This window comes from Psammomys obesus, unplaced genomic scaffold, assembly GCF_907164565.1.
Source record: "Psammomys obesus unplaced genomic scaffold, mPsaObe1.curated_primary_1811, whole genome shotgun sequence".
Taxonomy (NCBI): domain Eukaryota; kingdom Metazoa; phylum Chordata; class Mammalia; order Rodentia; family Muridae; genus Psammomys; species Psammomys obesus.
The window spans coordinates 430,992-454,715 of NW_026585686.1; the positions used below are offsets into that span (position 1 = coordinate 430,992).

The 23,724-nt window shown below is 40.6% G+C and overlaps 1 protein-coding gene across 1 annotated transcript in view; it reads right to left on the reverse strand.

The window, feature by feature from the left end:
• The window catches only part of Focad (focadhesin), a 312,861-nt gene that overhangs the window by 269,773 nt on the left and 19,364 nt on the right, over positions 1 to 23,724 (reverse strand). Inside the window, exons 2-4 of the mRNA XM_055629496.1 lie at positions 8,173 to 8,261; positions 5,226 to 5,300; positions 981 to 1,135 (exon numbers count right to left, since the gene is read on the reverse strand). Of these exons, the coding sequence (XP_055485471.1) occupies positions 981 to 1,135; positions 5,226 to 5,300; positions 8,173 to 8,229 (287 nt within the window). The 5' untranslated portion in view covers positions 8,230 to 8,261. The remainder of the gene's footprint in view (positions 1 to 980; positions 1,136 to 5,225; positions 5,301 to 8,172; positions 8,262 to 23,724) is intronic.

Sequence of the window (23,724 nt, forward strand, 5' to 3'; positions counted from 1 at the left end):
GCTCAGATGTAGCCCACAGACTCAGTCTCCAAGTGGGGACCCCAGTAAGGGGAGGAGGGGCTTTTTCTGGCATGAATTCAGTGGCAGGCTCTCTGATCACCTCCCCCTGGGAGTGCAGCCTTGCCAGGCCACAGAGGAAGACAATGCAACCAGTCCTGATGAGACCTGATAGGCTAAGGTGAAGTAGAATGGGAGGAGGACCTCCCCTATCAGTGGTCTAGGGAAGGGGAATAGGGGGAGAAGAGGGAAGGAGGATGGGATCGGGAGGAGATGAGAGAGGGGGCCACAGCTGAGATACAAATTGAATAACTTGTAATAAATGATAATAAAAAATTAAGTACCATGTCACAGAGCCTCACGTCCTGTGTAAGTACCTTGTCACAGAGACTCACATGTCCTATGTAAATACAGTGTCACAGAACCTCCTACATCCTGTGTAAGTACCTTGTCACAGAGCCTTACATGTCCTAGATAGGCACTGTATCCCAGAACCTCCCATGCCCCAGGTGGGCACTGTGTCACAGAGCCTCGCCTGGGTCTCCTCTCTCAGGGAGGACTTTACAGGTACTCCTGCTTCAAACATGATCCTGTTGGACCATCTTGGAAAGGAGCAGACTTCTGTTGCCCTCTGCCATTCTAATACCTTCTGTCTATAAATGGAGTAAATAATGCTATATAAACCAAGTTCAAAAAACTTTGCTCCCAGGAATACTCAAAAGACACATTCCTACATCATCAAATATTTAAAAGCAACTTGTGTTATAATTCTCTAATACATAGCACTGGTGCCAAGGGCAGAGTGCAGATAGCCAATACAATGTAAAAGCTGAGCCACCGTGCAAATAGAAACGCTTATGGCAAGTTTCCTTCTTACAATAAGTCAATTCATTATTGCAGCACAAATTCGTGATCTCTAGCAGGGAGTCAGTAAGTTGTTTCTAAAAGCTTAAACCTTCAACCAAACACGGCAGCAAGAGTACCTGGTGGAAGGGATCAGGTTGAGTATCCCATTGAGAACATAGCTGAACTCTGCGTGACCCTGAGCAACAAGGGCCACCAGACCCTCGCAGCAGGCTGTTCGGACCACCACATCGTCACTGCAGCACTTCTCCCACAGCAAGTTCAAGGCGGCCGTCTGAAAGCAAACCAGTGATTAAAAGACACTTAGGATGAGGAGAGACTCACACACAAACACAACAATTTTTCAACACGTGATTCATTAACAGTGGGCTAGCTTCTGTTGCTACTGTCACTTTGCTCCTACAAGAAACTAAAATACGTTTTCCAGGAAAGGCAATAGATTTGTTTTCATGTAGAGTCTCTGTCCCTGCTGTCTGGCTGCACAGTTAGGCCAAGTTCAAGGTCACGGTGAAGACTTGGCTCTACCACCTGCTGAGCTGCAAAATCTGACTGGACCCCAAGAGTACCGGTTGGTCTATTAGTTCACCTAGATGAGTCCCAAATACCCTGTATGCCTCGATGGCATATGCCATTCTAGGCAACGGCATTTTCAGAGTGTTCCTGCCCTTCTACCACCAACCCCTACAACCTACAGGCACCTCACGCCATCCACACTTACGCTGAAACCTCTCAACTCTAACATGGGCCATGACAAAGGGAGCCATGCAGGACAGAGGACCAGCAACTGCCCAGTGCAATGGCTAGCAACAAATCCTGAAAGAATTACTTTGCTCAAGAAAAATACAAACAAAAAAAAAAAAGAAAGAAAAGAAAAATACCATGACTTTTCCCCTCATGCTAAGAACCTACACTTGTTAACAGAGACATGCCAGATGGGAACAGAAGTTCTGATTTTGAAAGCAGAACTCTGAGCTGCTTTACTGTCTCAGAACTCAGGGAGCCCTTGAGAAAGATCCACTAATAAATAATAAATCCATACTTAAATGTATTTTCAGGTAAATCTGTTGAGGATTACATCCTTTCTTTTTTAATTTACAGAAATGTCTGGTAACAAGCATGTAACCTCAGTGCATAGAAGAGAGAGGAAAGAGTTCACGAACATAGCAAATTCAAAGTCAACCTAGACTACAAGTGGCCTTGTCACTTCAAAAAATAATATAAGGGGGTGGACAGATGGCTCGGTGATTAAGCATGTACTACCTGTTTCTTCAGAGGACCCAAGTTCAAATCCCAGAAACCACCATTAGGTGCCTATAACAAGTTCCAGGCAAGAACCTCTACATACTTACATATAATTTAAAAAAATAAAAAACTGGTGATAAACTCATAATGAAGCTGTTTTTCTTTTCTTTTGATGCAGTTTATTAGAGTGATGTGTTGGGGCTGTGGAGATGACTCAGTGGGCAGGAAGTCTTGTAACACAAGCACAGTAGGAGACAGTGGCACAATGGGGCTGGCCAGCCTCTACTCAAACTGAAGCCAAAGCCCCAGGCTATCCAAGAGATCCTGATCCTGCCTCAAGGGAGACGGCTGAGGGTGACAGGACATAGAACACACAACTTCCTTCTATAGACTCCACATTCACATGCAAGGTGGGCATGCACACACACACACACACACACACACACACACACACCACACTGTTGTGCATACAACACACATATACCTCAACACACACATCATACACATACACACACCATACACATACATACACTATACGCCATATGCATATCCACCATACCAGACCACCATATACTCCACAGACCATACACCATACACACACATATCACAGACACACCATCAACACACACATCTCACATACGCATACACATATACACCATACCACATCACACACACACCACATACATACCACAAAGCACACACAGACACTAGACCATACACACACACCATACACATATATACACATGACACATGCATACCACACACACCCCGGATACATATACACACCACAGCCACATAACACACCACACACACATACACACACCATACACATACATACCACACATCACATATATCATACTACATATACCTAAACACACAACTTACCCCACATACCACAGACAGCATCACACACACCACACACCACCACACCACACCAAATAACACACGCCATATAAGCACACATACACACACATACACACACCAAATTAAAAAGAAGAAATCTATACTTGAAGGAGAACTCAGCGTCTCCAGCTCCCACTGAAAGGAACAACACTGTGCCACACTTCCTCTGTAGTGGCTGAAAACCTTTGCAGTCTCAAGACCCACAATGAAAGAACAATAGAGTTAAAAGTCAGACACTGTAGAAAGGAAATATTTATATTCTGTTTCCCCTGTATTCAGAAGAAAATTTGTTTTCACAATAGCCCAGGGTCCTAACTGCCATTCTTCCTTTATCAAGCCAGAAAAATAAGATAAATGGATGAATAAACTCGCCTAAGATGATATCATGTCCGTGTAGATGTAGGCATTCATTTATTAGCAGAAAAGGAAACATTTAGTTAAAAGGATTTAACATCCAATAAATCCCAGCAATTGAAGTCAAATCACTAGGTCCTCTCAGAGTACATAATGTGATTACAGGCAGGTCTGGGATCAGGGTTCCCAGGAAGCCTGATCTTCATGGTCATTACAAACACTAGAGAAGTGCCTATTAGTGAAGCATAGCACTACACTTACATCCAAACAGAAACAGGCACTGTAAAGATACGTGATATAGAGTGGGCAATCAGAAAGGGTGGGAGGAGCAGCCAACAAAGGTGCTTCCTGGCCCACCTGACAAGCAGAGTGCAAACCCTAGGAATTACATCATGGAAAGGGAAAACAGACTCTCACAAGCTCTCCTGACATACAAAAGCACAAAGGCACAACTGCACGCACAAGTATACACATACATACTCACGTGTAACAGAGAGAAAGTAGGGAAAAGAAAATCTAGTTTTGTTGGGAGAAAGAAGTTTCTTATTTCTGCAGTTTACACACAGGCACCTGTAGTTAGCAGTTTTCCATCTAGCAAGTAAAAACACACAATGCCAACTAGTCAAAGCCCGACTGGAGCCGGGCACAGTGGTGCATGCCTGTGATCCCAACACTCTGGGAAGCAGAGGCAAATGGACCTCTGTGGGTTCAAGGCCAGCCTGGTCTACAAAGTGAGTACAAGACAGCCAAGGCTACCCAGAAAAACCCTGTCTCACAAAAAAAAAAAAAAAAAAGAAAAGAAAAAAAAAAAGCCCCACTGGTTTGCCTCAGCTCTTAGCACTGCTTCAAATCTGGGTGCTTACCTGCTCTGTGTGGGGATGGGAAGCTTTCTTCAGGCTCCAACTGTCAACACAGGGCTTTTCCAACTTAAAACACACATTCAGGGCTGAGCTGAAGCATGAGAAATTCCCCACAACCAAACACAGTCCCTGTGTTCATTTTCTCTATTGCTAAAAATCATTCCCTCAGAGGGACTTCCATCACCTTCTCTAGCATGCCTTCCTTCATCACGCTCATGCTGTTTTCCACCAATAATGATGGGAACATCATCCTTGACCCTTTCAATGTGTCCTTCCTAGAGTTAGTCACAAATGCCCACGTTTAAAACAATGTTATAGAATCAAAACATCAAAAGAGGGGAAAGGAAATAAGGGGGAGGAAGCAGAAGATAGAAGTGAGGAGAAGAAAAGGGAAGGACAAAAGAGGAAAGGAAAAGGAAAGGGGAGGAAGCAAGACAAGATCTGTAGGCAAAAATCTCAACAGTTCAAGATCATTTCCACAGCGAATTGAACTACAAAGGAAACAAGGTGTGTGTGTGGTGCAGCAGCTAGAAGCATCTAAATAAAATGAAAATAAGGGGATTATTTTAGTCTGCTTCCTACTGCTCTGGTGAGTACCACAACCACAAAGAACCAGGTGAGGAAAGGGTTTATTCCAGCTCATAGTCCATCATGAAGAGAAATGAGGGTACAAACTCAAAGCAGGAACTGAAGCACAGTCCATGAAGGGGCACTGATTACTGGTTTATTCCCCATAGCCTGTACAGCCTGCTTTCCTATATGACCCAGGACCACCTGCCCCGAGGTGACAAAACCCACAGTTGAGCTGAACTCTCCCACATCAATTATTAATCAAGAAAATGTCCCACAGGTGAATCTAACGAGTGCATTTTCTCTAATGGGTACATTTTCTCAATTGAGTTTTTCTACTCTCAGTTGATCCTGGCTTGTGTCAGTTTAACAAAAAGCTAACCAGAGGCACACACAAGACACACACACACACAGAAAACACAGTTAAACACAGACCTGGTTTGTGGATTGGTGTATCTTTTCTGAAACACCATGTTCTTTTAGGACAGCAGCAATAAGATGACCTACAGCCTAAAAGAACAAAGAAAATTAATAAATATATTCACTCAAAAGTTCTTTCCAAAGAGTGCATTTAAAAGTAATCAATATCATACTCATTTGCATACATGAGCAAGCCAAGCTGTCAACTGGCAAGAAACAAAAGTTCCTCTTGTTGTGTGCCAGGTAGAAAGCATTGGATGGGGCACTTCACATGTATAACTCAAATCTTCACAACACCCTTCAAAGTATGCAATTTATTCCAGATCAGCAATAAACAAACCACACTTCATAGATGCTACAATCAACCCTCAGATCAAATTCTTGTCACTTAATATTAAAGATAATTTGAAATTATATAACCCATTAAAACATGAGACAAAAGCCCCAATCTTTAAAACCTTTTAAAGACATCTAACTGCAGTCTTTCATGTTTCATGGTATCTTTAAAAAAAAAAAAAATTGGAAAAAAATTCACCCTCATTGTTGTGGAGAGGCCTGTACAGACCTGAAAGTACCTCTTCCCTCCTCCACCCTGCTCCCCTTCCTCTAGACCCTACTATTTTAATTTCTTCTATTGTTTTGACATTTATTTATGTGTGTTCAACTGAGCAAGCTAAATGTGAATGCCACAGCCCACATGTGGAGGAAGGAAGGCAACTTGCAGAAGTCAGTTCTTTCGTTGTAGGCCCAGAGATCTGAACTCAGGTCATCCTCACGCTTAGCACAAAGTGTCTTTACCCACTGAACCATCTCATGGCCTATTTTTAATTTATTTATCCTTTTTTCATAGGTTTTAGGTATTGATTAAATTTTCAGTCTCACAAATCTCTAAAAGTTTCCCACATTCTGCTTTAATCAAAGAGCACAACATAAAAATCAGCCTCCAGGAGAGTTGATTACATAAATACATGGATGCTGCCTCCCACTCCTCAGCATCAGGTCCCTCATTCTTCAGGCCTACCCAGCAGTGCTGACTGACAGAAATTTGGCTGGCAGCATCACAACCATTTTGTACACAGCTAGGGAATTTCTCCTTACTACAACTGTACATCCTGTGCTTGGGACCACTTACAACAGTGCTGAAAACAGCTGTCAATTTTGGAAAGTCTCTAGAAAAGCTCAAAGAACTACACAACACCCACCCATTTCATGCACATGTGCGCATATGTTGCAAACATTCTGGTGTTCAAATGATTTAAGACCTCAATGCTTGAGTTTCGTGAAATAAATCACTCACATAAAGAAAAACTGTAGATCAATTTGCTGTCTCTTATCTCCTAGCAAAAGAATAAGGAAACTGAAGACCAGTGAGAAGCCTGAGTCTCTATTTCACAAGCTCTACTGTATGTGTTATTGAATGTCTGGCCACTGGATGAAAAGATGCAACATAATTTCATCCATCACTACAGAATAAAAAGGGCTGCCAATTAATCTACAATGTACAATGGTGCCCATAATTTGAATTGTTGATTTTAGAGTAATCGGAGAACTCTTCCAGACTCATTTAGAATGTAACAGACAAGTCCACAAATGTGCATGTCGTATCCACTGTAGTTAAACTGCTGTCAGCAGTTGCTAGATGCCATCTAATTTCCAAAATGCAAAAAGGCTGAGTGTCAACCAATGGAATGTGGTTCTGTCTCAAACAGTTATCGATATGTGACTCTCACGGACAGGGCACGCTCCTAAGAACCTAAGTACCAGCACGAAAGGCAACAGAGATGCACAAAAAAGCTACTGCACACATTTAGAAAAGGAACTAAAAGAAAATAAACTTCCTGTTACATGTCTCCCCAGTCCCAGCAAGATTCAATTTCTCTAATATGCTTTTCCATTCATCTTTTAAAATATCAGGGATGCTAGCCTATCTAGCCTACATGGCTCTGAAACAGCTACACACCTGACGCAGTATGCTACCCTGCTACTTCATTTCTGTAACAGAAGTGAAATAAACAATCAACAGTTAACAATACATATACACATTTTGATTTAACTGTAGCACACATCAGAATTTCATTTTTAGTTATGCTAATGAGGGTTATCCAGGTACAGAAAAACAGAAACTGTGAACAGTATCTTCCTCATCTTCTTCTTCAGGGGAAGGGCCCGTGATGCACAGAGCAGGATATGACTTCAACCCAGCCAGGTAGAAGGGAATCTTGCATAAGGAGTGTTCTACTCCTCATGGAAGGGTTCCCCACTTCCCAGCTAAGTCAATTCACACAGCAGACGTCTCCAAAGGCAAGAGCTGGAAGCATCCAGGACGCTATCCGGGGTAAGTCTTCAGATTGGCTTTCCCTGGCTGTTTAGCTTAACTCATAGGGAGAGACAGTAAGCCCTTAAGGTGCCAAGATTTACCAGAATGTTTCTACTTAGCCAGCAGCTTACCAGAAAACTGTCATCATTTTAACCACTTGTCTTAATTATTGAAAAGCTCTGTAAATTAAATTATCCCAATTTCCCATCTCAGCAGGTATATATTACATTAATCGAGAATGTTTTAATTATTGAATAACATTATTATGAAATCTAGCGTTCTTAATAGCTGTAGAGATGTAGAATATATCTTTTAAAATATTAATCCTTAATACTCTGTGGAGATATATATAAAAAAACCTACCTCTGTTCCTATTATTAAACATAGGCCAAAAAAAAAATATTCAAAACCTACTAATCAAGGTTATTATTACTTCCAGAGGGAAAACATATGAAATAAATAGAAACTGAAACTGAACAATTTTAAATATTAGTTTTTCTAATTCAAATATACTTACTAGCTCATATAAATATTACTTACTAAAATGAGTAGAAGAAAATATTTCATGAGAAAATACAAAGTTCAATTTACATACCACCAAAAGTGTTCATTTGTTACCATGCAGCAAAAATAAATAAAAATTACCTGTGACTGGACAAGAGAATTTGGAAAATCAAACCTTTTCCTGATATCATCTGACATTTTTGCTTCTCTCACAGGTATAGATGCAGCTTCTGTAACCAAAACAACAGATTTATTAACCTTCTATGTGCTTTGGTGTTCAAATTAATTATTCCTCAAATAGTATGAAAGTAGTTTTAAAAGACAACAATGGAAATGAAATATGAATCTCTGCAGGTTCTTCTTAGCATAACTTTTTCTATTAACCACTAGAGCACTCAAAAATATCATTGAAAAATAAACTAAACATGCCCAACAACTTGGTGTTTTCCTACAAGTTAATCCTGAAAATGATGAATTCATATAACGAAATCTTAAAAAAAAATGCACTTTAATCACAAAGTTCAGCCACATACTTAAAACAATCCTTTTATGAATTAAAATGATTGTTAATCCTTTCATGAATCAAAACATACAAGAGGAGGTTTAAAAAAGGGGGGGGTCAGTGTTTAAGACCACTTGCTTCCCATGCAAAGAACAAAGGTTCACCTCCCAGCACCCCCAGGGCAGCTCACAACTGCTGGGGCACCTGCATGCACATGGTACACATATACACACTTAGGCACACAAGCATACATATAAAATAAAATAAAATACAAATAAGCCTTTAAGAAACTTTTAAGAAACAGCTACAAAGTCAAACTGCGGCAGGATTGTTTAAGCTGATACCAGTTTTCATCTCAGCAAGAATCCAACTACTGCTGAACCTCAGGAACTTCGGCTATAACCTCAGACCCTACACATCAAAACAAACTACTTGTGTCTTAAAAGAACAAGCAAGGAATTGACACCACTGTTTAATGTTTACATCAAACCTCTCAATCCTACTGTTCTTAAAAACAGGAGGAGAGAGAAGAGGACACAGAATAGAAGGATTTCATAAGGGAATCAATTTATCCAACTCCCCTGCAGCACTGACCCCTCCCAACTGTATTCCATGAAATACAGGAGGCTTTAATCTCATGTTCATTACAGAACAATGTAAAAACTGTCAAGACTGTTTTGGATATGGTTTGAATATGTGCCCCAAGGATTCATGCTTTGAAATTTAACCTCTTCAGACTTTATAAGGAGACAAGCCACAGTGGTAGTGCACGCCTTTAATCCCAGCAAACAAGAGGCCAAGACAGATCTCTGAGTTTGAGGCCAGCCTATTCTACAGAGCAAGTTCCTGGACAGCCAGGGCTACACAGAGAAACCTATCTCAAAACAAAAACAAACAGACAAGTCAGAAGAGACTCAAAAACATTCCTTGTTTCTTGCCATAAGATTCTTGAGGGGCTTCAGAACTCTGCCAGCAAGAAGCCCATCAAATATATACGCCTGAATCCCTTAGTCTTAGATACTTCATTATAGTAACACAGACTAATAGTTACTTCACAAAAAATAAACACATACACAAAGAACCACTATTTCAAAGCTGCAACATCTTTAACTACTTTCATTACTTCTTCCAAAGTTAAACTTCCTGAGAAAAATTTATGGATCTTTGATTAAACACTTATGTCCAACTTTACTCCCTTGACTCTGACATTTCATAGCACCAACACAATTTGCTCTAAGATTGCCAAATACTCCTGCCTAAAAGTATTCATTGCCTTAAGCAAATCACTATTTCTTCAGTTTCCCAACTGTGTCAATTGCAACCTTCTTGAAACTTCTTTTAATTCCATAACATATCAAAACAGAATCCCTAAAGTGAGTTCTGAGAAACCCCAGGAAAGGGAGATGGGGTGATCAGACTGAGGGGTGGTGTCTGTAAAGACACACACTCACATGTTCAAATTCATTTACTTGTTTAGTATATATCTAAGCGCTGTCACACGTCCAGGCAGTATTCCAGGTGCCTCAGCTACAAAGTAAATTAAACAGACAAAAGTGTTTACAGCCATCAAACTTACTGTCTAACAGGCAAAAACACTGTGTTTGTGTTTGTGTGTGTGTGTGTGTGTGTGTTTTAATAGAATATGTAGGTTGGGCGTGGTGGGTCATGCCTTTAATCCCAGCATTTGTGGGCACAGGTGGGCAGATCCCTGTGAGGCCAGCCAGACAGGGCTATATAATGACCCTAGACCCTCTCTGGCCAGGCAGCACAGAGTATGTAGCAGCTCAGCAGAAACACTGCATTAACAAGGTGGAAGGCACTCGGGATGCTGGTGTATGCCTTTAGTCACAACACTCAGAAGGCAGAGGCAGGAGTTCAAGGCCAGCCTAATCTATGCAGTGAGTTCCAGGCCAACCATTTCTAGACTAGCTAGAGGACAGTGAAATCTTATCTCAAGGCGGAACTGACTCCAAGTTGTCCTCAGACCTACACACAGAAACTTTTTTTTAATTTTTTAAATGAGGTATGTGACTCTAAATTGGGAAAAGCTTTAGCCAGAGATGTAAATAATGGCATACATTTATTATAACACTGAAGAAAGACATAATCTGATTGGCCTGCTCTTTGATCACCTCCCCCTAAGGGGGGAGTAGCCTTACCAGGCCACAGAAGATGACAATGCAGCCACTCCTGATGAGATCTGATAGACTAAGATCAGAAGGAAGAAGAGGAGGACCTCCCCTATCAGTGGACTTGGGGAGGGACATTGGTGAAGAAGGGGGAGAGAGGGTGGGGCTGGGAGGGGAGGTTTATGGGGGGTACAAAGTGAATAAAGTGTAATTAATATAATAAAATTAAATTTAAAAAAAGAAAAAAAAACTGAAGAGAACCAAAACAAAAAGTCTTTTCAACATTGCTTAATCCAGAGTTTATCGGCTGCATCCAACCTTAGAAATGCATCTACTCATGCAATCAAGGAAGCAGTTGTCAGCCAGCAGTCTTTCCCAGACACACACTGCAGACACTGCTCTACAGAGGGCTCCTCTTTCCCCAGTGCTTTCTGAAGACACCCTCAGCCTAGTGTTCTTATCCCTTAATGGGAACTCAGAGCAAGCAGTCATTTCCGACACCTTCCCACAATTCCAAACTTGCCCCAACAAGTTCCTAAGGCAACAGAAATCAGCTGTCAAAACAAACCTGCTCTTCCTCTCAAAGAGCTGCGAACCACCAAGTCTGCCTCCTCCTTCACCACCCCTCTCAAACTCAGTCACAGCTCACTCTGTTCCTAGCCCCTCGTTTACTGCACATTTTACGTACACTAGGAAGCTTACTTCTTCCCACTGGCTGCCTCCAGTTCCTGCTCAGTCTTGGGCCTCTCTCTGCTTGAGCATACTCCCTGCATCACTGTCTGATTGGCTCTCCTCAAACACTATCTCCTACTACATCATTCCCTGTGGGGAATTCATAAGGTTTTCAACTACCTCACAGATTAAGTGTAAATGCTGATGCCTCACTTCTGAGCCCTCTATCAACCATCATTTCAACTTCATTTTCACAGCTGTAATCCCAACCCAGATGAAAGAGTTCTCCAAACAGTCCCAGGAGCTCACAATCTGCTCATTCTTAAGGGATTGGATTTAAACTTCTCACCCACATAGAATATACTTCTTTATATGCCCCCACTATTTAAGACTAAATTCCTTTCCAAGCACTTTAAGTCTTTCCAAACTGGCTACATCTAATACTAATCTCCTTTCTTCTCTATTACTGCCTTTGGTCTGACTCACACCATCCCAGGCTCATTTACATTAGTACCAGAAATCTTTTTTGGAAAGGGCCAGACTTTAATTACTCAAGTATGCCACTGTCACACAAAAGCAACTGTCGATGGTACATATAAAACAATCAAAGGCTGGAGAAGTGGTTCAGCCATCAACAGCCATGCATGCTCTTAGAAAGGACTTGAGTTCAGTTCCCATTAGCCATGTAGGGTGTCTCACCAGTGCTTGTCACTTCAGGTCCAGGGAACTGAACACCTTTTTCTGGCCTCTTCAGTGCCCACACATCTCCATAGACAGATATACACACATATACATAATTAAAAATAAAATAAGTCTTAAGAAAAAGAAGTGGTCAAGGCTGTACTGTAATATCATCTTACTTTAAAAGGCAGGTGTTAAGTGAGCCAAAGTTTGCTAACTACTGGTATAAATGATTCGTTTTAATTAACTCACCAATTTCCTTGACACATTGCTGAAATTAAGAAAGCAAAGGTTTTCACACCCATAAAGAAATTTTTCACATTTTGTTTTATGTATGGGCTGTAAAACAGGAGTAACATGCGATATCCTCAAAGACAAGCAGAGGGAAGTTTGCATCACTCCTTTCAGCAAGAAATAATATAAAAACAAACGGTGGGCAAAACCATAGCTCTAACATAACACGTAATTCAGCAAGGCTCTCAGCTAATGTCGTCCAAGTGTAGATTTCTGATGATCTAATATTACTCAGCAGAAGATAGACCCGGGTGTCCAGAGAAGCAGATGGCAATAAACAATTGACTTCCTCAAATATCAGCACAAGCAGAACTTAAGAAGAAAATGTGTGCTAAGCACTCAGATGCAGAAGCAAAACACTAAAAGGCCTTACACAGCCTCCAGGACCAGGTAAGTTAGGATATCGAGCCTCCCAAAAGAATGACGTCATTGGAAAGTGGACCACTGTGAGCAAAATGCTGTTTTTCGTCAAAATAATTGAAATTTAGATGTCAAATAACTCAGCTTTGAAAAGCTGCAGTATGGTGCTACACAGAAAGTTGAGCACATTTTTACATTTATAGTGACTTTGTGTTTCCTAGCAAAATGGCCATTAGGCATTCTAAAAACCACCACTCAAGTAGTACTATGGTTCGATATCAAACTTGATTGGCTATGCTAAAGCTACAAATTGCAAGCATCTTTGATCTGCTGAAGACTTAGTATTTCAAGGTTAATCATAACCATTGGGCTGTGTCAGATACAAAAACATACTCTCTCGGGAAATTTCAAAAAAGAATGCATGTGCTTGCTCCAGCACTGTATATAGCATGTGTCCTTCATTTTTAATCTTCACTTCCTTTGGGCATTTGACATATTAAAGAAAATAATTATATACTGCTTCCTATGATGACATTCTTACTAAAAGGAAGTCAGTCACAAAATAATCCATAAATTACATAGTACAAAGAGTGTCTGATTTTAAAAGATTTATCTCCAATCTGTCATGCTTTTTTTTCTTTTCTTTTCTTTCTTTTTTTTTTTTTGACCATCTAAATCTAACTCAGAAAGAGAATTTTTAATGAGGCCTTTTAACTCTCCATGAATCAAAGGATTTGTTTAATATAAGCAATTATCATATTATCTGCTAAGGTATTCAGCCCCACATATATATTTCCAAAAAAATAAATCAATCAGCTGCACTCTCAAATAAAAGAGAAGCACACAGATGAAACTTTGAACCTTCCCTCTCGGCTTCTCCAGGACAAAAAAATACACACCATAATATATCACATAAAAATACTTAACGTCAAACTTCAAATAAAAAGCCCAATGTGAAAAATAATGAGAAAAGGCTATGAATTATATTCAAAAAGTGATATGGAAACCCAGCAGAGGGATTATATAGGTAACTGGGAGGGTGGAAGGGTTGTGGGGTCATAGGATCATAAAGACAGACATTTGACCAAGTATACCTGACTACCAACTCTCTAGGCAGGAAGGACTCAATACAGGTAAAAATTGAGCTAAACAGAGTACCTTCTTAAAGCTGTTTTCCACAAGCAATGTGGTCAACAAATTGATAAATTACTTATCACATTAATCAGATCTTGTTTTATTAACTCAAAATCTAGGGCTTGTTTTCTAAATAGCACTTTATCAACTACTGCAATTATCAGTCAGGGCACTTATTTAGTCTCTTCTACCACAAGTTCAGCTAGGGACACCTCCATCTGGGGGTGTTAAACATATATTTTTTCCTTACCTTTAAAGAGTATGTTTCAACATCCTTATGGATGTGTGAAACTGAAGACAATACAAATCCTATATACAAGAACGGTGATACTGCACTATTCCATCTAATGGCTGAAAAAGGTATTGTGTGAATAAAAAGCAGACAGATTATGCACTGTGGACCCAATGGAAGATTTATGTGCCATGCAGGACAGACTAAACTGGCTGATTTCAGCATGTTATACAGAATGGGGTACAGTTTAAAATTTACATTTGCCAGGTATGGTGGTGCATGCCTTTAATCCCAGCACTCAAGGAGGCAGAGGCAGGCCAATTTCTGTGAATTTGAGGCCAGCCTGCTCTACAAAGCAGGTCCAGGAAAGCCAGCACTAGACAGAGAAACCCTGACGAGGTGGAGGGGGCGGGGACGGACTTGTTTTTATTTAGTAGTTTTAGACCACAGTTGACCAAGAGCTCAAAGCACAGAAAGCACAGAGGGAGTTGCTGTATTTGGGCAAGTACTTTCTCTTTTATTACTTTTGTTTGGATGATGAGTTAGTGAGCATTATTAATACATTTTAACTGGATTTGAGCTTGTGTGTGTTTGACGATAGAGCACTTGCCTCATGTGAATCTGGCCCGCAGTGCAGTTCCAAACTCAGTGCTGAAATAGTCATTACACTGTTCTAGCTGACTGGCTCTGCCCTTTGAAACTGGAGTGAAGTGGCTGGGGCAAACTGTTCTTCTCAAAGACTTACCCTGCTCTGCTCATCAATACCTGTATCTTCCTGAGACTTCTGCCTAGGCCCAAGTGTTTCTAGTCATCCTCCCTAAGGGGGCTGGCAGCAGGCCCTGATCCACTCCCAGTACTAAGCTCTGACACCTATTAGTACTTCCTCAGTTCTTCTTTAAACTCAAACTGCCATTCCAAAGTTAACAGGACAAGACACTTAAAAAAAAAAAAAAAAAAACCTAAGTATGAATCCTAAAGAGAAAAAGCTCATGGAGAAGTCAATGGCATGTTTTTACCTTTAAAAGCAAGCTCAACTAAATAGTAACTTTCAATTACTGTACCCTTTAAAGCAAATCTAAAAGTATGTGAGCTAACAAAATAACATATATGTATACATGTATATATGTGCGTGTATGTATATATGGAGACCAGGTCTTTATAGCTCAGTCTTTATAGCTCAGACTGGCCTTGAACCTCCTATGAAGCCTTGATCTTCAGATCTCCACCTCTACCTCTCAAGTGCTAAGATTACAGACATGCATCATAACCAGTTGTATGTGGTGTTAGAGATCAAACCCAGGGTTTCACGAATGCTAAGTAAGTATTCTAATGAAGTGAGCTTTATCTTCGGCTACAAAAAACTTTGTTGGTAATTTCAAACTCAAATTGAAGCAGTGGACCAAGAAGTGTCACAGAGCCCTTTGTTCAGTGAAATAATTAGAAAAGATGGAAACTATGTATAGTATGAGGGAAAAACAAAACAAAAACACCAGCCATCTCAACCCCTAGCCTTTTGTACTTACAAGACTATAATGTGACTAATTTCATTATTTCCTAGCGTGGGTCTGGTAGGTTAGAGTCTGAGTGATGTGCCACTTCCCACTGAAGCCTGCTTTCCCTACACAACCACACACAAGCTTTGATAACAATCTAGGTCAAGTATACACATGAGGACATTAACCTGAGATACTGTTGAAAAACAAAATTGGAAAGGTAGGCATGTGGTACACGCATATAACCCACTATAACTCCCCTTCTTGGGAAGACAATGGAAAATCAAGAGTTTAAGGCCAGCTTCCACTACAGAGTGTGTTTGAGGCCAGCCTAAGCTAAACCCTATAAAAGAAAGGGAGAGAGGGAGAAAGGGAGAGAGGGAAAAAGAAAGGGAGGGAGAGAGGCAAGGAGGAAAGACTGAAGATGTCTAAATCCCTGAACGACAGCTTAGTAGAGATCTGCTTGTAAACTTGACATAAAAGCTAGAATCATTTGAGAAGATGTTGAAAAAATACTGTCGAAAAAATACTTCATAGGCAAGTCTGTAAGGTATTTTCTTAGTGATTAATGGAAAGGAGTCAGCCCTCTGTGAGTGGTGACACCCTGAACACTATAGTGATCCTGGGTGATATAAGAAAGCATGGCATGGGTGAAGTGGCAAACCCCTGTAATCCCAGCATGTGGGAGGCAGAAGCAGGCAGATCTCTGTGAGTTTAAGCTCAGCCTGGTCTACAAAACAAGTTCAGGACAGCTAAGGTTACACAGAGAAACACTGTATGGGAAAACAGAAAAGAAGAGTGACAGAGAGAGAAAAAAGAGAGAAAGAAAGGAAGGAAGAAGGGAGGGAAGGAAGGAAGAGAAAGAGAGAGAGAGAGAAGGAAGCAAGCTGAGCAAGCCAAGGGGAACAAGCCAGTAAGCAGCACTCTTCTATAGTCTCTGCATCGGCTCCTGCTTCCAGGTTCCTGCTCTGTCTTCCTTCAGTGATGGACTGTGATATGGAAGCAAGTTAATTATGGTCATGCTGTTTTATTATAGCATACCTGGAACCCTAATTATTAAATAAGAAAAAATGTCTGCCTTCTTTGAACCACGACAGTTGAGGTCTCCTTGCTGCAGCAAACAGTTTCCATAACCAGCAGAGTGAACCTGACATCATCACTCTCCCATACTTCCCTAACCCCTACATACTCCCAGCCACCCCCACTCCTGATTGAGGAAATACAGAAACTGAATGACAAAAAGCGAGAAGCAGCTGGAGTCTTGGGGCATCTGTGTAATCAATCCCAGCTACTCCAGAAGCTGAAGCAGGAGGACTGAGTTCAGTGCTGCCAGTCTTGGGAATATGATAAAAACCTACAACCCTACTGCCTCCACCACCCACACTCCCAGAAAACGCTAAAGCAAATTGCCAAAAAGAGAAATTCATCCACCATGGCAGAGTTCAGGTGAGAAGAGAAATGCTATTGAACTTTCAGTCAGCATTCATTCCACTGGGCCATCAGTAATAACCAGAGTGCTACTCAGTCTTAAATGTTACTTCAAGAACTGAATAAGCAGTGACTATGAGTTGACTGTGATGACTTCCTTGCTTGCAACTGCCTAAGTGCATCAAACTACAATCAAATCTACCTTTACAGTTTAGTTCTTTCTAAGTTTTCCCCAGATATTTTTAAATGGAAATCTAAAATAAGATCAAAATCAGGAAACTGGAATTGATTGCTGCCCAAGAGAAGTCACTGAAATAAGAAACAAAACCAACTTGAAAGATGCCCCACCTGTTACAGTACTTCCTCCAGTCTTGAATTTTAAAGTACCATATGTGCACATTTACAAGCTAAATGTCTAAGAGAATACAGATGAAAAAAAAAAAGGTTGTTTCTTTAAAAAAATAAGGTCTTATTTACCCAAGGAATAAAATTTTTATAGTAGCCAATCTAAATCCTCGAAGAAAGACTTTCTCCCCTGAATGGTAAACGTATTTGCTTTCACAAAGAATGATTATTGCTCAGTATGAAAACTTCTTAAACATTTTTACATCCATACAAAAAAATCTTAATAATCTGGAAGGCTACAACAGGGGGATCCTGAGTTCCAAGCCAGCCTTGGTTACACAGTGAGGTCCTGTCTCCAAACCACCATAATAACAGTAATAACAGGGGGCTGAAGAGAAGCCTCAGCACTTAAGAACACTTGTTCACAGGACTACATCAAGTGGCTCACAGCTACCTGTAACTCCAGCTCCAGGGAATCTGCTGTTCTCTGCAAACATCTGCAAACATCTGTACACACCTGCACAACCGTACGTGCAGCCACACACACATAAAAGTAAACTGTAAAAAAAAATGCCATCCAACTATCAATGCACCTTACATGGATTAATTCCCACAATGACCTGAGGCAAGTATTCATTTTACAGAAAGGAAAAAAAAAAAAAAAAAAACAACTGTAGAATGAGATGGCTCAGCAGTGAAGAGTACATACCGCTCTTCCAGAGGACCCAAGTTTGATTCCCAGTACCCACATCCTGCATCTTACAGTCTCACAGAATTCCAGGCCAGGTGCACACCTACACTCATGTGGGCATACACAGGCACAGACACAAACACACACATACGTAAAAATAAATAAATCAAGAAAGAAAATGAGCTAAAGAATAAAAGGACAGTAACTTTCCTAAGGTAAGGTAATAAATATGAGGTTATGTCCAGCCCAAACCAGTCTACTTTCAAAATACACACATTAAAAAGCCTGGAAACTGAATTTGGGTGGAGCCTGTGGGGGATTACTCATTTGAATTTTCTAGTTTTTCCACAAAAAACACATTTTGTGATAGTTGGTAGGAGAGTGTTTGTTTGTTTGTTTGTTTGTTTGTTTGTTTGTTTGGAGAGAGTTTCACATTTCTGGGTCTAATCTGGAACTTCTGAACTCAAAACAGTCTCCTGTCTCAGCATCTAGACCAGGTGAAACTATAGGCCTGAACCACCGCACCCAGAGTCCATTTTCTTATTTTAGCCAAGCTACAAATCCAAAAATCTTTATTCAGATATTAACACATTCTTTACAAAAAGACTATCGCTGGGCATAGTGATGCACGCTTTTTTTTTTTTTTTTCTCATTAGTTACATTTTGTTAATTCTGTATCCCAGCTCTATCCCTCATTCCCTCCCCAATCCCACCCTCCCTCCCTCGTCTCCTCCCTGCCCCTTTCCAAGTCCACTGATAGGGGAGGACCTCCTCCCCTTTCATGACTCCGTTTTGTCAGGTATTTTCAGGACTGGCTGCAAAGTCTTCCTCTGTGGCCTAACAGTACTGATGCACGCTTTTAATGCCACTCGGAAAGCAGAGACTGGTAGCTCTCTAGTTCAGGGCCAGTCTGATCTACATAGTTCCTTCCAGGACAGCCAGAGCTACATGGTAAAACTTTGTCTTGAGTTGAGGAAAAAGGACTACAGACATGGTGGTAACCCCTTGGGTATGCTTAGGAGGTAGAGGTAGCAAGCTCCGAAGCTCAAAGTCATCCAAGCTCCATACTGAGTTTTAGGGCAGCCTGGGCTACAAGAAACCCAGTCTCAAAAACAAACAAAAAAAGCCAAATATGGTTATCATACCCAGCTAATCACAGAACTCAGGAGGCAAAGGGAGATGGATCTCTCTGAGTTCAAGGCCAACCTGGTCCACATAGTGAGCTTCAGGCTAGGCAAAGCAACACATTTGAGACCTTGTCTCAAAGAAGGGACATAAGTGAACAAAAAGAAATGAATGAGAAAGAATAATGCTGTTACCTAAATCACTCCAAGTATTGAAATCTATCATTAAAGGATCCATAAAAAATGAGCAGCAAAAACTAGGAGAAAAATTAATGATGGAAAAATTTGTTCACCATTTCTACCTTTGCTTATGTGCAACAAGTAATATAAAAAATGGGTCAGTTTAAATTTACCAGATAGATGTAATTATCTGTAAGACCATTTTAAAACTTATTCATTCTCAAAAGGAAACACAATAAGCATAATTTTCCAGTCTCTTGGTTGTGTCTCACAGCAAAACCAGGCCTTACTTACTCTTTGAAAGAATCCTGTAGGCCACTTCCAAGCATAATGGCAATATTTTTCTTGATTGCTACAAAGTGACCAATTAACTTCATTTGTTATTTTTCATAAAATTAGATTACTAAATTAATGCAGAATAGAAAAGTTATAGCTTAGTGGTTTTAACTGGCAACCTTAGTGTGACTAAAAGCAGAAGACCAAATCAAAGCCAGAATTTTATAACAAATCCCTCTATTGTTGACATGATCAATGTAGCCCAAAATGGACCCAGAGAATACCCTGTAAGTGCAGCACCAAGTGACCGTAGTCACAAAGGGAAGTAAGCCACAGCACTAGCCCGAGGAGCTGAAAAGGCGGCGTAGGCTAAGAGCACCTCTTGGCCCCAGCACCGACATCAGGTGGCTCACAACCACCTCTAACTGCAGCTCAAAGCTCATCAGTAGGTTCCCACTGCACTTTAAAGTAAAACCCAACTCCTTACCACAACCCAAAGGCTACTGTAATCCAGTCTCCTCAGAGTTACTTCAGCCTCACCGACTTTAGCTTGACCCTTCAACCCCTCACACACTTTCCCTGGCGGGGGCTGCACCTCTCATCCCCAAGCATTCTTGCCCTTGTTGCTGAAGCAGCTGGTTCATCTTCTTTCCATCTCCCTGAGCCTTTCCTACCCTGCTATAGCACCACAACCCCAAGAAAGTTCCCACTGTAGTTTTGATCATGCGAGTTAAAAGTTAATTATGGTCTGAATGGGAATCTTAGGCTCTTTTTAACTTTGAGGCTTGTTTGTTTTTTCATAATGTTGCACTATGTAGCTCTGACCAGCCTGGAACGGGCTAGCCCTCTACTATAATTTTCACAGCTTTTAACCCTAACCCTACGACAGTGTCACTTACTCGTTTCTACTTCTCCACCCTTCCCCACCTCAACTGCAGCTCAGTGAAATGCAAACTCTTTTAAAAAGTTAACACCTGTTATTTACTGCTATAGCCTCAACATAAGCAGTTCCTAGTCATAGAGATTGGCTGGGTAAACACAGAGGCCGTCACAGAACCTAGAAACCAGGTTGGACTTAACATCCCCAAAAACACTTCAAGTAAGATCCCAGGAAACATTCACATTGGTTTCAAGGGACATGCCTGTAATCAGATGGTATTATTTGCAAGCAGAATTTATTGAAATTTTTACCATGTGGCAGGCAAGCTCTGTAGACGCTCTGCAAGCATTCTCTCAGAAGGAGCAAGCACCCCACCATAAGGGCTCTATTATCGTCATTTCCACATGAAAAAGCAAGTAAAGCAGAGAGGCCAAAATTGCTCTCTATAAGAAGCAAAGCACAGACTACTTACTGTTCTGGCTATTTTTTTGTTGCTTTGATAAATATCTCCAAAAACAACTTTGGGGACAAATGGGTTTATTTGGCTTACATGTTAAAGTCCATCTTGGAAGGATGCCAAGACAGGAATTGAGGCATAGACAAAAGAAGAATGCTGCTTAATTGGCCTACTCCTCCAAGATTACTCAGCTTTCTTACATAGTTCTCTTATATAGCCCAGGCCCAACTGTGCAAGGATGGTACCACCCACAGTGGGCTGAGCCTCCTACATCAATGATCTATCAATCAAGAAAACGTCCCACAGACTTGTCCTCAGGACAATCTAATGAAAGCCACTCTGATGTTCTTTTTTCCAAGTATGTCATGTTGAAAACCAACATTAGCCATCATATACTAAGTCTGTATCCAAATCTCACATTTAACCACTTGAATTGGTTACTTTTCTATCACTGTGATAAAAGACCATGACAGAGGCAACTTACAAAACAAAGTGTTTAATTGAGCTTACAGTTCCAGAGGGTTAGAGTCCAGGATAGCAACTGAAGACATGAACAGCTGAGAGCTCACATCTTAAACCACAAGCAGAAGGCAGAGAACAAAAAAGAATAACACAAGTCTTTTGAAACATCAAAGTCCACCCCTGGTGACACATCTCCAATATGGCCACAGTTCCTAATCCCTCCCAAACAGTTCTACCCTCTGAGGACCAAGCTTTCAAACTTATGTGCCTACGGGGGTCATTCTCATTCAAACCAACACACCACTCCTCTATCAAGTATAGTATATACTTAAGTTTCTACAAAATGAAGGTAGTGCATTGAAGCCTTTCCCTCAAAGCCAAACTCACAGCAAAGTCTTTTTAAACGTTAGAATCTCGGTCTGATTCTATTTGTTGTATTTCAGGGAATACAGGAAATGTTTAAATGAAGGCGTAGGTTTGTATATAGTGTTAATTCAAATTACCAGAGCTGCATATGCAAACAGCTCTGACTTTGAATATAGTGAAATTCTAGAAACACTGAAACAAGACTAATGTACAAAAAGCTACATATTAAAGGAGCCCAGAGCACAAAAGACATAAGCTAGGACTCCACAGTTCACTATGGCACCTTCGCCCAACATTTCATGTCCCACATTTGTATATTTGATTTTTAGACTTCACTTCACCTAGAGCATCTAACAAAGGCTAAAGACTGGCCACTTTCATCACAAGAACTGGCCAACCAAAAGTCACCAGTAGCAACATTTTCTATTTGTGTGTTTGTGTGTGTGTGGTTTGTTTGTTTGTTTGTTTGTTTGTTGTGGGTTGTTGTTGTTGGGCTGGTTTGGGGTTTTCTTTTTCTTCAGACAAGGTCTCACTATGTAGCCTGGCTAGCCTGGAACTCAGTATGTACACCAGGTTAGCCTATAACTCACAGAGACCCACCTGTCTCTGCCGCACCTGTACTGAGATTAAGGTGTCCACCACCACAGCCAGACCATTTTCTTTAATAAGAACATTATCACTGAAATAGGCGAGGGCCACTATTCACCTCAGTGCTTACTCAGATACTACCACACTGAGATAGCTTCATTTCTACTAATGAATGCTTTCTGGCAGGTAACCACACCATAAGACAGTTCAAAGCACAGCTCAATTAAACAGGGAAATAGGTGAACACATGAGTTTGGGTACATAAATTAAAGGTTTAGGATAACAGTGGAATGTTCAGAAAGAAACAAATGTACAAAAGCATGACGATCTTAGAGGAAGCTGCTGCATATTCTTTTTCAGTCCCTACAGCTACCTCAGGGCTTAAACTACAACTTGACAGTGTATTCCAGGCAAAGAGAGCATGTGTATAATGATGTAGAGGGGGAAACTGAGGAGGCAAGCTCAATCTCTAATGTCCCTTCCAGCTCAAGAATGTCTCACAGTGAAGGGGTAATTTCCCTCTGTGTAGCAGCTACATGTGCTCAGCCCCTGGATGCCAGTGAAGAAGTAGAGCAAGCAGGAAGAGTTCCTCTCTCCCCAAAGCTACTGAATAATTATCTTGCACTTTTGAGTCTCTTCAACTTCTGTATCTTATTCACCGTTGCAGAGCTGTGCATATAAGCAGCTAATAAATATCTGTTGAATTACCATGTTTAATACAGTATTGGATATAAAATAAGGTTAAAATTTTAGCATCATGAATAGCTGTCCAAAGCACAAGGGAAAGATAAGAAAATTTACATCTTTAATATTTACTTTTTTTAAATTCCTGTGTGTGTGTATATACACAGGTATGTGAGGAGGAGGGGGAAAAAAAGGCATCAAGTGCCCTCCTCCATCAGACTCCACCTGTTTCTCTGAACCCAAGGCTCAAGTCTTAGCTAGTGTAGAAGCCAGGAAACCCCAGCTGTCCTGCTCAGTGCTGGGATTACAGATGTTTGTGTGGAATCCTCATGACAACAGAGCAAGCACTCTTAGCCAGGGACCCCCTCTCCAGTTCTGAGAATTTATCCTTTCTCACTTAAGTAAGACTCAAAATTAAGTAGATAGGAAACAGAGTAAAACAATAAATTTTCAAAAAAAAACTTTAGCTGCTAACATGTTTAAGGCTAGTAAATAATAAGTTCATTTATCCTTTATTTGAACTTTTCTTTTAATTAAGCAAGTAACTTATGTATAGGTTATACAAAGATGAACTTTAGTCAAATCCAAAGCTGAAATTAAAAAAAAAAATTCTGAGATTTTACTAAATATATTGTTTTTCATTTGGGTACAATCTTTAAAAATTCACAACACATGCAAAAGCTTCCACGCTTCCGTACTGTTCACAGCTGAACCT